Source organism: Miniopterus natalensis, chromosome 18, assembly GCF_054644295.1.
Source record: "Miniopterus natalensis isolate mMinNat1 chromosome 18, mMinNat1.hap1, whole genome shotgun sequence".
Taxonomy (NCBI): Eukaryota; Metazoa; Chordata; class Mammalia; order Chiroptera; family Miniopteridae; genus Miniopterus; species Miniopterus natalensis.
Window position 1 is genome coordinate 21,834,912 of NC_142098.1, and position 12,097 is coordinate 21,847,008.

Sequence of the window (12,097 nt, forward strand, 5' to 3'; positions counted from 1 at the left end):
AAACGGATAATTTGAAAATAAGCCATCAGAAAATTCTTGTAGGAAACCTCCTGTCTCCCCAGCAGCATCTTGGGTACTTACAGAGAATAAACAAGGAATATTTAACTGCTCTGAATTCATTACAGTGAGGTGCAAGACAAAGACACAGGGTAAATTATAAAATCAGAACATATAATAAAATGTTAAAGTGCACGACACTCACTGCTTTGTGCTGTTTTGATGTTAAAGCTGTATTTTTCTGAGTTGGGGATTACCAATTAAAGAGACTATTTTTAAAGTCCGCTGTGGCTTTTTATCTTTATCTCTAGCCCAATAATGAATGTATAAAGCAGGGAGGCAGAGACAAGGCAAAAAGAACCTAATTGCCCAGCTGTGTAGAGCTGCAGAGGTTAACAACTTGTCAAGTGATTCTTGGAATTTTAGAAAGGTAGAAGGGGCAGGGGGGTGCTGTTTGGGAGACGCTTTTGTCTTAACCTACCCCTTACACTTTGCTCAAGGACATTGAAGCCAGCGGCATCCTAACTCACTCATAACTGAAGATCTTCTCCAAAAACCCTCAACCTGACCCAACTCAATAATTGTAAGGAAACGTTTTGATAAATAATTATTTTAAGGGTAGGTTCTACCTTACCCTTTCGAATCTTGTAACCGTGTTCCTTCATCCATTCAGTGAGCTTTCATTTGATTGCTCGGTTGGTTGGTCGGTTGATTGATTGATTGATTGATTGATTGACTGTAACCTATGATATACCAAGCCCTTTGCTGGAAATTTTGACATAGGGGTAGCTAAGGTACTCACTATCTTTCCCATGCTCTGTTGAAGAGGCATTGAACTTTATCACCACTAATTTATCATTATGTTCTAACAAAGTACTTTTGTAAAGGTGGTACCAGCAAGAGATGCACAAGGATGTTCCAGTCCAACGTCAGGTTACTTGTAGAAATATAATTGGTCGTAAACTACACTACTGAAACTCTATATTCACTTTAAATATTGTGAGCATTTACCCAAAATAGCTTTTAGGTTTTTCTCTTTTTTTTTTCTTTCTTTTTAACCAATTGTCATCAACCTTAGCTCAAGTTTTTTCCTCACCTTCCTCCCTGGAAACATGCTGCTTCTGTGTTTGCCTGTGGAAATGGACTGACTCCGCATTCTCATCGCTGTGACAAATTCACCCTCTGATTTGTGTGGCTTTCCCGCAGGGAGGATTATCGATCAACCATCATGCGGACCAGTCTCTGAACAGTTTTTGTCAGTGGCAGTCTGCCCTCGTTGGAAAGAATGGCAAGAGGCATGACCATGCCATCTTACTCACGGGATTTGACATTTGTTCCTGGAAGAATGAGCCGTGCGACACTTTAGGTACGGCATGAACAGATGCTTTGCGCACACCCCTGTTCACTGAAAACACAGTATGGAATTTTTCTGCTGGGTGGGTGGCCCTTAAGCTCGTTAATAAGGAGACTTAATATTCACATTGTGACGTATCCTCACTGTACCCTCTTGTGAGTGTCGTTCTATTTAACTGAGCTCGGCATGCAATGGGGAGCCCCTTTCTGTATTTTTCTGTTTAACTCTATGGATGCTCACTGAGGCACAAGATAAATTGTTTAACTAGACAAGCTGTGGTTTATTTTGTAAGCATCATGGCTGCAGAACTGGGTAGCTGAAGAGAATTTGATTGGTCTCCATGGTTCTTACCTGTACTCCTAGGTAGCAACATCTCCTTTAGAAAGTCACTTGACCTTTGAAGGTCTCAGGTCTTCTATATTTGTACACGATAGTGTGTAGGCACTGAATCTTTTGCATCTCTACTATATGTTCTAGTGTATTTTGCCGCAGATAGTAGGAACTCAACAATTTTTTAATGACTTAATGGTCCCCTAGATCAGTATTGGTGGTGGTGGTGGTGGTGGTGGTGGTGATGGTGCCACCCATGATACGTGCATTGGGTTCCCTAGAAGATCTCACACCATGACTGCAAGGTGGGTGCAGTCAGTTCACAAGTGTGCATTTAATACTAACTGGGTCCACAGCCTTGTTCTAGTTATAAGGACTCAAAACTGGGAAGAAAGACATTCACCACTATCATGTAGTTCAAGATGCAATCAGGGACTGGCTGGAATGATTTTATAACTGCTCTCAGAAGGAAGTCATTTTTGGAACAGGAATATTTATCACATTACAGTGAACAGGAGAAAATTGAATTTAATCTACTCACATTGTTCAGGCATTTTCATGTTATATGCTTTAAAAATAGACCAGAATGTGTGTCCTCTTAGAAAACAAACCTTGAGCTTTGATAATATTACTGTTGTGTGAGCATTTTGCATTGGTTTAGCTATTGTTTCAGCAGCTCCTTTGACCCAAATAATAAACTTAGATAAGGTATATGAATGTTCTGTGATTTACTATCCAACGTGTAAAGCAAGAATTGCAATATTCAGACCAACTTCACAAGGTTGCTAGGAGTTTCAATTAATGATACTATCTTAAGAAGAAAGAAAATATTAAATACTGCATTTATCTATTTGGACAGGAGAGAGAACCATATATCTCTAGTGTTTTACTGCCAAAGAAAACCCCAAACCCTTGAGTCCATTAAACTAAAACTGTGCAGAACATTTAGAGAACATAAGAAATGATGAAGTATTTGTGTGTGTTCCCTTTGGACTAACGTTTGAAATTGATCTTTCAATAGGCTTTGCCCCCATCAGTGGAATGTGTAGTAAGTACCGAAGTTGTACCATCAATGAGGACACAGGGCTTGGCCTGGCATTCACCATTGCTCATGAGTCAGGGCACAAGTAAGTGAAAACAGTTGGTTCATTCATTGGCATTCCTGTATTGATTACTATTGATCTAAGTAGAATAATTAGGATAAATCTTGTGTGGAGCTTAGAGTAGTGCCTGACTATAAGAAGGACTCAATAAAGGTCATTGTTGATGTTGTGCTTTTTAAACAACAACGTTTAGTAGCCACACAGTATTACAGTTGCAACAATGAACTGCAGGTTGTTCAATGGATCCTCTGGTAACTTAGGCATTTGTTTATTTTCTTTCATGTTTTACTGAAGAGACTTTTAGTTTATTATACTAAGGAAATAATCATGGAGACATGTAAATTCCAAGAATGTTAATGACATGTTAATGATTTTAAAACTTTTGATGCATATTGAGAGATTCTTTTAGTTGGCTTCATTGATGCACTTAATATTATTTTAATTGCTGCCAGCAAATCTTCCTTTTGTGAGAGTATAGTTAGAGATGAGGAATCAGAAACCTAAGAGAAAGAATATGAATGTATTTTACGAGGCATATAATCTCATATGGATACAATTCTACAGAGAATTTTCAAACACTATTTGAGCAACAGCATCTACATTAAAAAAGCATACCGTTTTGCAAAAATGTCTATTTCAAGGGCAAGCTCTTTGGATGTATGAGTTCAGGATTGTTTATGTGTGTGCCTTATATTCAACATTTATATTGAATGCTCATTTTCAGAGCATCCAGTTAACTTCTGACTTAAAAAATAAAAGCAAATGTCACCTATTCCACAACTATAATTTATATTTGATACTTTGGTGTTAGTATCTCATGAGCTAAATTTATTATCTCTAGGAAACTTGAATCTTGACCATTACTGTTATCTAACACTTTTCCAGAATTTTAAGTATGTACACATCTGCTTTCTAAGCAAGGTATGAATGAATCAATTTTACCATGATTGGTGGTGGTGCAAAAATGCCCATTAGGCACAAGACCCCTTTGTACAGAGCAGGAAATAAAATATCTATGAATGTCAAACGTGTGTCTAAATTTGTTTCACCAGCGTGAAATCCAAATTAACAGGTCTCTCACATTTCAAAATACTGGTTATTAAAAACTAATTATTCTTGGTTATGAGTTAAAGTTACCAAAATTGAAATCCAACGTAAGGAAAAACAAAGACATTCTGCAGATGGGGTGAGGAGAGAATGGTCAGAATTAGAAGAAAGAAAAGATATAAAATAAAATATACATACTCACACTCTAAATAACATAGCCTTATAGAGGTAAATTTTGAAACGGACATTTCATGAGATTTTGGTATGACTTTTGACATGTGCTAAGGAAAATGTATATTATTTTCTAAAAAGCTGTTGAATCAAAATAAATTAGAAAATGGAACCTTTTTAAGTTCAATTTAGTTCAAACTTGGTTTTATTATGTTCATAAAACTCCAGTGAAATGCTCATTTAATTACCATTTCTTCTTTGAGTAAAGGCTTTAATCTCTCCTCACCCCATCCCCATATGTCTGATTCTTACCCTTTCCTCTGGTACTTCACATATAAATTTCCTTCTGTTTTTGACTTTCACAAATATACTTAGAAGGGGGCATCTCCCAGACTAACCCCCTTAGCTTCTTGGTTCGGTATAAAGAAGAATTGAATTGGGCAAAGCTGAGGAAGAGAAAATGCTTTGCCTGAGTATATGTTGCAAGTTAATGAATACTTATTTGTGAATCTGTCGCCTCTAAATAGCTGGGCATTCACTGATGCTGTCACAGGATACAGTCATCTGGTATTACCTGCTTATACATCGAGAGGAATGTTAGAAAACTGGCTAGTTCTAGACACGAGTCGCAATAGAATCCCATCCGTGGTTATCACATAATTATGAATTTACATTATATTGTAATATATTATTTGGTGTAGGCTACCTTCAAGGGCTAACCGTGTTAACAAGGTTATATCAGAATGACACGTTTATTTCCGCAGGAATCCTATCTGCCTCATAAAAATATGTTCTTCAGAGGCATATGCTCCTTTTCCTAAGTAGGTTAAGAATAATCTAAATTAATGGTAAAATTGATATCTGTCTACCCTCTGCCTCCTTAGAAAAACCACAAACAGCTCTTTTGTGTACTGAACTCTCTAGAGATGATTAAGCCAGCTCTTCTCCTCTTCACCACTGGAACATAGCGCGTCTTTATGGCGTGGGTGTCGCATGTGGTGTACCCGCTACTTACTCTGCCAGTCAGGAGATTTGGGAACCATCTAGGGGTCATGCACATGATCTCTGGAGAGTAAACCACCTAAAATTAGTTTTACTCTGTGATTGCTAGGACCTTCTGTGGTGAAATGGGACAAATCAAAGCTTTCTCATAAAGTGCATTCCAAAAAACTCCTTTATATGCCTTCAATAGGGGGGTTCCACCACTAATCTTTAAAGATGTTTGTGACTTAAGGGAGTTTCATTATGATCAGCGTTGGCGATTTCAGCTCATAAATGGCTCGCGGTTAGAAGTGTGTATGTTGCGCTCGCTTTACGCGTGAACAGACCACAAACAACTTAAAATTGGCTTCTCTCCATCCCTACCTCCTCCTCGCTCTGAACTTCCTTACCACACTTCTGTGATTGGTGGCAAGAAAGAAAAAATTTTGCTATTTGAAAAAAAAAGAATTTGACTCTCTCATCACTTCAGTTTAGCTTCAAATTCTTGACCTAAATTTTCTCTCTTAAAATAGCTAGCAGATATGCCATCCTCTTATTTCTGCAGCCAAGACATACTGTAACAAAGCCCTGGGCAGCCTTTAAAATGTTCTCCATGAGCTGCACAGCGCTGTAAGCAGTCGTCCGTTTGTGCCTTTCCCTTTCCTCGCACCCTTGGTCAGCCCCCGTCCTTGGGCCCGTCCCTCCTTAGCGCGTCCCCCCCCCCCCCCCGGCCGCGGTCAGGGAAACGGGGTGCTCAGCGCAGGCTCTGTCGCTTTGCCTTGTGCTTCAGCTTCGGCATGATCCACGACGGCGAAGGCAACCCCTGCAGGAAGGCCGAAGGCAACATCATGTCCCCCACGCTGACCGGCAATAACGGGGTGTTTTCCTGGTCTTCGTGCAGCCGGCAGTATCTCAAGAAATTCCTCAGGTGAGACAGGCCGCGAACAGTGCTCCAGAGGCGCGAACACCCGCCGGGGAAGCCCCCCGCCCCCGACGGGGACGCGGATGGGGGACGGTGTCACTGTTGAAAAGCCAGAGGGAAGGCCTGGTGTGGCGCTCTGCGCGCTCCACACGATGCCGCCTTCGATCCTCGCAGCAACCCTTTTCCCCAGAAAGAGAGGGGACTGTGTGTGCAAGGTCCCGCAGCTGGTGGGCTGCACACATAAGACTCACACTTAGGTCTGCTATGACCCCAGGATGTGTGACTATAACTATTACTCTGTAATCTCCAGAGATTGCGAGATATGTTGCATTTTTACTGTGACTAGTTATTTTTAACCTGATTGATCAATCTGGCGGTAAGAGGAGTAAAAAATGCTAACGTGGTGTGCTGGATTTTAATGAATGGAGATGGTCTTGATTGGCTATTTTGGTTGGAATGGCGGGGAGCTAGCTGTATGTCCAAAAGCTATCCAAAGGGGTGATAGCGATGTAAAATTTTATTTTACTAATGAACTCTTAGGTTACATTAGTAAAGTGTGAATTAGAAAGGTAGTGCTACTTGATTCATCTTAACTGATGAACCCAAAGTTGAAACTCTTTGAAGTTTCCTTTAATTTTATTTAGCTATGATCTGTATTTGACTATTTGACCGTTGTAACAGCACTATAGCTGTTACATATATAAATATATGTAATTTTACATGCATGTAGCTATAGCTCATTAATCTGTGTTGACTCATAAGAACTGTCAGGTTCTAATCCCATCTCCCTTTGACCGGATGTTAGGGGAACTAACAGAGTTTCTCTGGGAATTGATATTGAAGCACTAGTCTCCTTCTCTGAGGTTTCAAAGACGTATGGTCAGCCATGGTCCAAAAATAGTAAGTGGAAAAATTCAGAAATTCAAAAATTCAGAAGTTTTAAGTTGCTCATCACTGTGAGTAGCGTGATGAAATCCACTCCATCCTGCTCGGGGTGCGAATCTTCCCTCTGTCCAGTGTATTCACACCATACACGCTACCCACCCGTCAGTCATTTAGCAGCTGCCTGAGTCATCAGGTCAGTTATCAGAGCGAGCAAGAAACCACGTTCACATAACTTATTGTAGTGTATTGTTATTATTTTATTTTATTACTAGTTATTGTTCATCTCTTATGGTGCCTAATTTATAAACTTTACCAGGGGTATGTATGCGTAGGAAAAAGCATAGTATATAAAGGGTTCAGTGCTGTCCACGGTTTTAGGCATCCACTGGGGGTCTTGGGATGTACCTCCTGCAGATAAGGGGAGTCTACTTTTTTTTTTTTTACACCTCTACCACTGCATATTACTTACAAATGTTTACAGAATTATCAATATTCACAGCACAGGCAAGGCTGATTCAATGTTAAGGTGTCTGACAAATGATGTCCCAAAAGGCAGTGAAAAACTGACAAACCTTTTGCTAATAATAAGCTTTGTCACATGGAAAATTTTCTTTTTAGTTTTAAGTCCATGACTTGGGGCCTGGAATTACCTTTTCTATCTCATGTGAGAATAAATATTATAAATCAAGGTCAACTATTTTAATATACAGAGTGGGGCAAAAGTAAGTTTACAGTTCATATGGAAGATAATACAATAATTAATAAATAATAATACAAGAATACAAGAATAAGCTCTGTTTCGGGTACTCACAACTGTAAGCCTACTTTTGCCCCACCCTGTAGATTCAGTATCCATCATTTATATGATACAGTTACATGCTTTTAGGTGATATTAATAGCAGCAGCAGCTAACTTTGAATGCTTACTATGCTGTGTTGAGTGCTTTGCATTTTCTTGTTTTATCTCTATAACAGATTTTATGGGCGTCATTGTCAGAAATGAGATGTATAAGAGTTGCATGGTTGACTTAGGACCCTGTCTGTCTGACTCCAAAGTCACACTTAGCCACCATGCCGTTTTACCTCTCATTGATAAATAGTTTAAGTAAGTCAATGGACATAAGGCTCTTTCTAAGAATATCCATGCCATCAAGACTGATTTTTTTTTTAATCTCAGCTCATCCCAGTTAAACATGCCTTAGGAAACTCTTCTGCCTTATGCTCCCATGTGTCCTTTCTCCTGATTCCTTTCAAAAAACCGATTCATTTTTTTTACTTCTAAAGATCCTTTGAGGTAAAGTACATGTTCGACTACTGCCCCATTATGTGTGAAAAAAGGTAGCATGACTTTCAACTCCATGAAGACAGGCACTCTCTCTGTGTTTGGTTTACTCTGTACCTTTAGGACTTAGCCTAATGCTGTCCACAGAGTAGGCACTCAATAAAAATTCGTTGGATATTGTTGAACCAGACCATTGGGGAGAGTTTTCAAATATGTAGACCTTTCCCATCTCTTAGTGGGCCAACCAGGTCACTAGGATGGCTACAACTTCAGTACCAGGTGAAACTCTTTACGTCTGTATAAATTTCATCTTCTTAGACCAGGGCAAAACTCACTATTTGGAATAAATATGCATTTTAACTTTAAGCATATTCCTGTTTTTTTTATCCATGTTATATTTTTCTCTGCATGAATGCATTCAGAGGTGTCTGATTTTAAGTGGCAGATCACAGATAAACAAGGTCATTAATAAAGATTTGTTATCACTGCAGTACACCTCAGGCTGGGTGTCTGGTGGATGAGCCCAAGCAAACAGGACAGTATAAATATCCGGACAAACTACCAGGACAGATTTATGATGCTGACACACAGTGCAAGTGGCAATTTGGAGCAAAAGCCAAGTTATGCAGCCTTGGTTTTGTGAAGGTATGTTTGCTTGTGATTCGAAACTTACTTTAAGATCCTGCAATGTGTCTGTGTACCTAACCGAAGTATAAACATTTAGTTTGCTAAGGCCAAGGGTTAGAGTCTGGGTTATCTCCAAACTGTCAGTTGTTTGGCATGATAATTAAGTGGCAATTTTGCTGTCAATGAATTATCCAGTCTTATCCCCCATAGACCATGCCTGGTTTTCATACCATCTGACTGCATCCTTGAAAGAACATTCCTCTGCAGTAGACCAAGATTTTTATCACAAATAGTAAATCTGGGTACAATAGCTTTTACCTACTGCTCATCTCTGCTTTCGAATGTGTTCACATTCCCTTTCGATATGATCTATTTGAAACAGTCACCACCCAAAATACATACATGTGCCTCTTATATTACACAAAAACTCTTGACGATAGCCAACTTTTTTTGATACGTAAAAATTCAAGGTGTATCTTGAGCCGTCTTAAGATATTTGTGTCAAGTCTTTCATTCAGCATTGTGAGAAAAATAGATGGGCAAAAGCAAGCTGAGGATGTAGAAATGGTAGGTGGACCCTGAATGTGGAATATTCCCCCCAATCCACAGCCGACCTTTCGGTATTGTTCCCAAACCTGTTTATAACTTGAGCCATGACTGCCTCTCTGAGGATCATAAATAGGTGCCTGCCAGGCCCTGAGGAGGAGGGGTTTTCAAAATAGCTGTCTCCTGTTCCTCCTGCTGGCTGCAGTGGGTCAGACCAGCTCCAGCAACACAAGAAAAGGGTGCGTTTCTGTTCAGGTTCTTCATCGTCTTACCATTATGATCCCTTTCTGACCTTTTCTCCTTGCAGCCTATTTTTTCCTCTGTGCCTCCTAGAAAGGCAGTTTTGCGTAGTGTTTAGAAGCAACAAGAGGGAAAAAATAAGAGGGTGTTTTCAAAGTGTCCTGTCAAACCAGCAGGTGCAGTGTATCAGCATCACCTGGAACTTGGTAGAAATGCGGACGCTCAGGTCTCATCCAGGCCTAGAGAGTGAGAACCTTTGGGGTGGGGCCTGGCGATCTGTGTTTGAACAGGGACTCTTAGTTGAGTCTGATGCATGCTCAAGCTCGGGAGCTACTGAATTGGACAGTTTTAAACTTTACACACACATACACATACACACGCACACTCAAGCTGGGGAGCTACTGAATTGGACAGTCTTAAACTTTACACACACACACACACATACACACCACCACCCCCCCCCCACCCCACCCCCCACCCCGGCTTTTGCAGTGAGATAGACCTGAGTTTACAATCTTATTCCACCACTTCCTAGAACCCTGGGCAAGTGACTTGACTTCTCGGCTTTCATGTCCACATTTGTAAGGCGAGGATAACAGCTCTATCCTGGTCATTGTGAGGATTAATCTTTTAGTACATTTTCAGCACTCCATAAATAATAAGGGCTTTCCTCTTGCGCTCCTCCCAGATCTCCAGTAGCATCATCACCATCACATCTGGTTGTTCCCTCACAGTGGCTTCCTTGTCAAAGGGCCTGGGGCTGGCTATTTTTATCACTTATCTTGTCTCCCCGCCTCTCCCAGCCTCATATCAAGCTGGATATCTGTTCCCTTTCAAAGTGTTCAGGAAAATGAGTGAATCTGGCGAATGGTTGCACATTTTTTGGACAGGCCTGAAGGAGGGAGCACTTGCATTGGATTATTATGTACATATTAAATGCTTACTGACTCAGTGAATGAGTCAGTGCTTCCTGCCAGAGTGCCCCAGCCTCTCAAAAGACTGATCCATGCTTCCATGCTGGTTATTTTACTGTGTTAGAAATGCTCAGCTCATACTCTGTGCCTCAGTAACCAGCAGTTACTGTCACATGGCAGGAGCTCAGTAAATGATCATTTATAGTAAATGATCATTTATAGACACACCAAGAGGACTTGAAGAAGACTAGGAATTATGGGAAAAGTATTTGAATTATCCTAAATAGTTTCGGGCTCGTCACTTTAGAGAGCATTCTCTTCGAAGGCAAAGGCATGCCAAATAAAATAGGATGAGCATGTTTTTCTTCTTTCGAGAATTTGACTTTGGCATCAAAGAATGGAGAGCCAAGAGGAACTTCCTAGTATCTAAATCACACCTACTTTGTAATCTGCTAAATTTACTACATCATATTTCAAGTTCCATTATCTTTCCCCATGGACTTATGTTCCAGCTGTATTGATGTCCTGGTATGTTTTTCAAACATTTCCTGCTCTCATATCTACAAGCCTTTGCATATATACTTCCCATTCTAGAAAGCTGCACAGTCATCCACGTGACAAATATCTAATCGTTTGTTGTCGTCGTCAAAGATTCAGCTCAAGTGTTACCTCTTCTCCCCCCGTCCCCCAAAGGAGACTTAAACACTCCTTTCTCTGGGCTCCATCTCCACCCTGTATGTCACCGTGGGAACTTTGTGATACTGTATTATACCCGTCTGTGCAGACCCCTTGCCCCAGTAGGTGGACAGTCCCTGCAATGCCTAGCATGCACCTGACGGATTAGCAAATGCTCAGTAGTTATTCATTGGATTCTCAGTGATAACCAAAGAAAACATTTTCTAGCACTCCCATTTTCATGAAGTGGAGGGGTTTTGCCCCGGTCCCTGTCTCATCTCAAGGAGACAGGAGTGACTTAATCTGGGAGAAAGAAGAGAGTCAAAGACGAGGCTGGGATTTATCAACTGAGCACCTAGCAGTGTGGAGGCGTCATAAAGTGAGCTGGGAGGGGCTGAACCTGGAGGAGGTTTGGGGGGACCGACGGGGAATCCCGTTTTAAAGGTGTTAAGTTTGAGATACTTTATGAACTTTGATTTGCAAGGACCGTGAACATTTTTTAGCATGTCGGGACTTATTGGAAGGGACATCTGTCCTTTGGAATACAGCTGGAGAAGTGGCCCCTGAGTGACACGACAGAAGGCATTGGGACTCTTCTCAAAAATCACATCCAGGCAACAGGAGACCTGGAAGTCTCTGGTTCTTTCTTTTTCCCTTAAATTATGACTTAAGCCTAGGGAATTACAGATAAGGAAAAGTTAGTCGAATATGCCGGGGGAATGAATTAAAAAAAAGTGCAAGCTCCCCTTTCTGCTTGCTTTGAAGGGAGCGTTCTCAGAGGCGCATGGTGGCCGAGGCGTGCGGCTGGCTGTAATTACGCGGGCCTTCTGGACGTCACCACGAGAGAAATAACATGTTCGCGCGGCCTGCCTTCCTTCACTCTGGAATCCCTGTGTTTTGGAGTGTTTGCTTTATTTCCCTGGCTTCTCCAGCTGCCCCTTCCCCTTAGCCCTGTGGCTTGGCATTGGCCGTGGAGACTGGGCCTCTCTGCTTCGGTCTGCCCCGGGGTCACTTCGGTGGCTGC

General features: G+C 41.1%; 1 protein-coding gene across 1 annotated transcript in view; it reads left to right on the top strand.

Annotated features, from left to right (window-relative positions):
* Window positions 1-12,097, top strand: part of ADAMTS18 (ADAM metallopeptidase with thrombospondin type 1 motif 18) — a 114,147-nt gene that overhangs the window by 50,502 nt on the left and 51,548 nt on the right. The window contains exons 5-8 of the mRNA XM_087827240.1: window positions 1,204-1,363; window positions 2,703-2,808; window positions 5,774-5,911; window positions 8,563-8,716. Coding sequence (XP_087683366.1) covers window positions 1,204-1,363; window positions 2,703-2,808; window positions 5,774-5,911; window positions 8,563-8,716 — 558 coding nt within the window. The remainder of the gene's footprint in view (window positions 1-1,203; window positions 1,364-2,702; window positions 2,809-5,773; window positions 5,912-8,562; window positions 8,717-12,097) is intronic.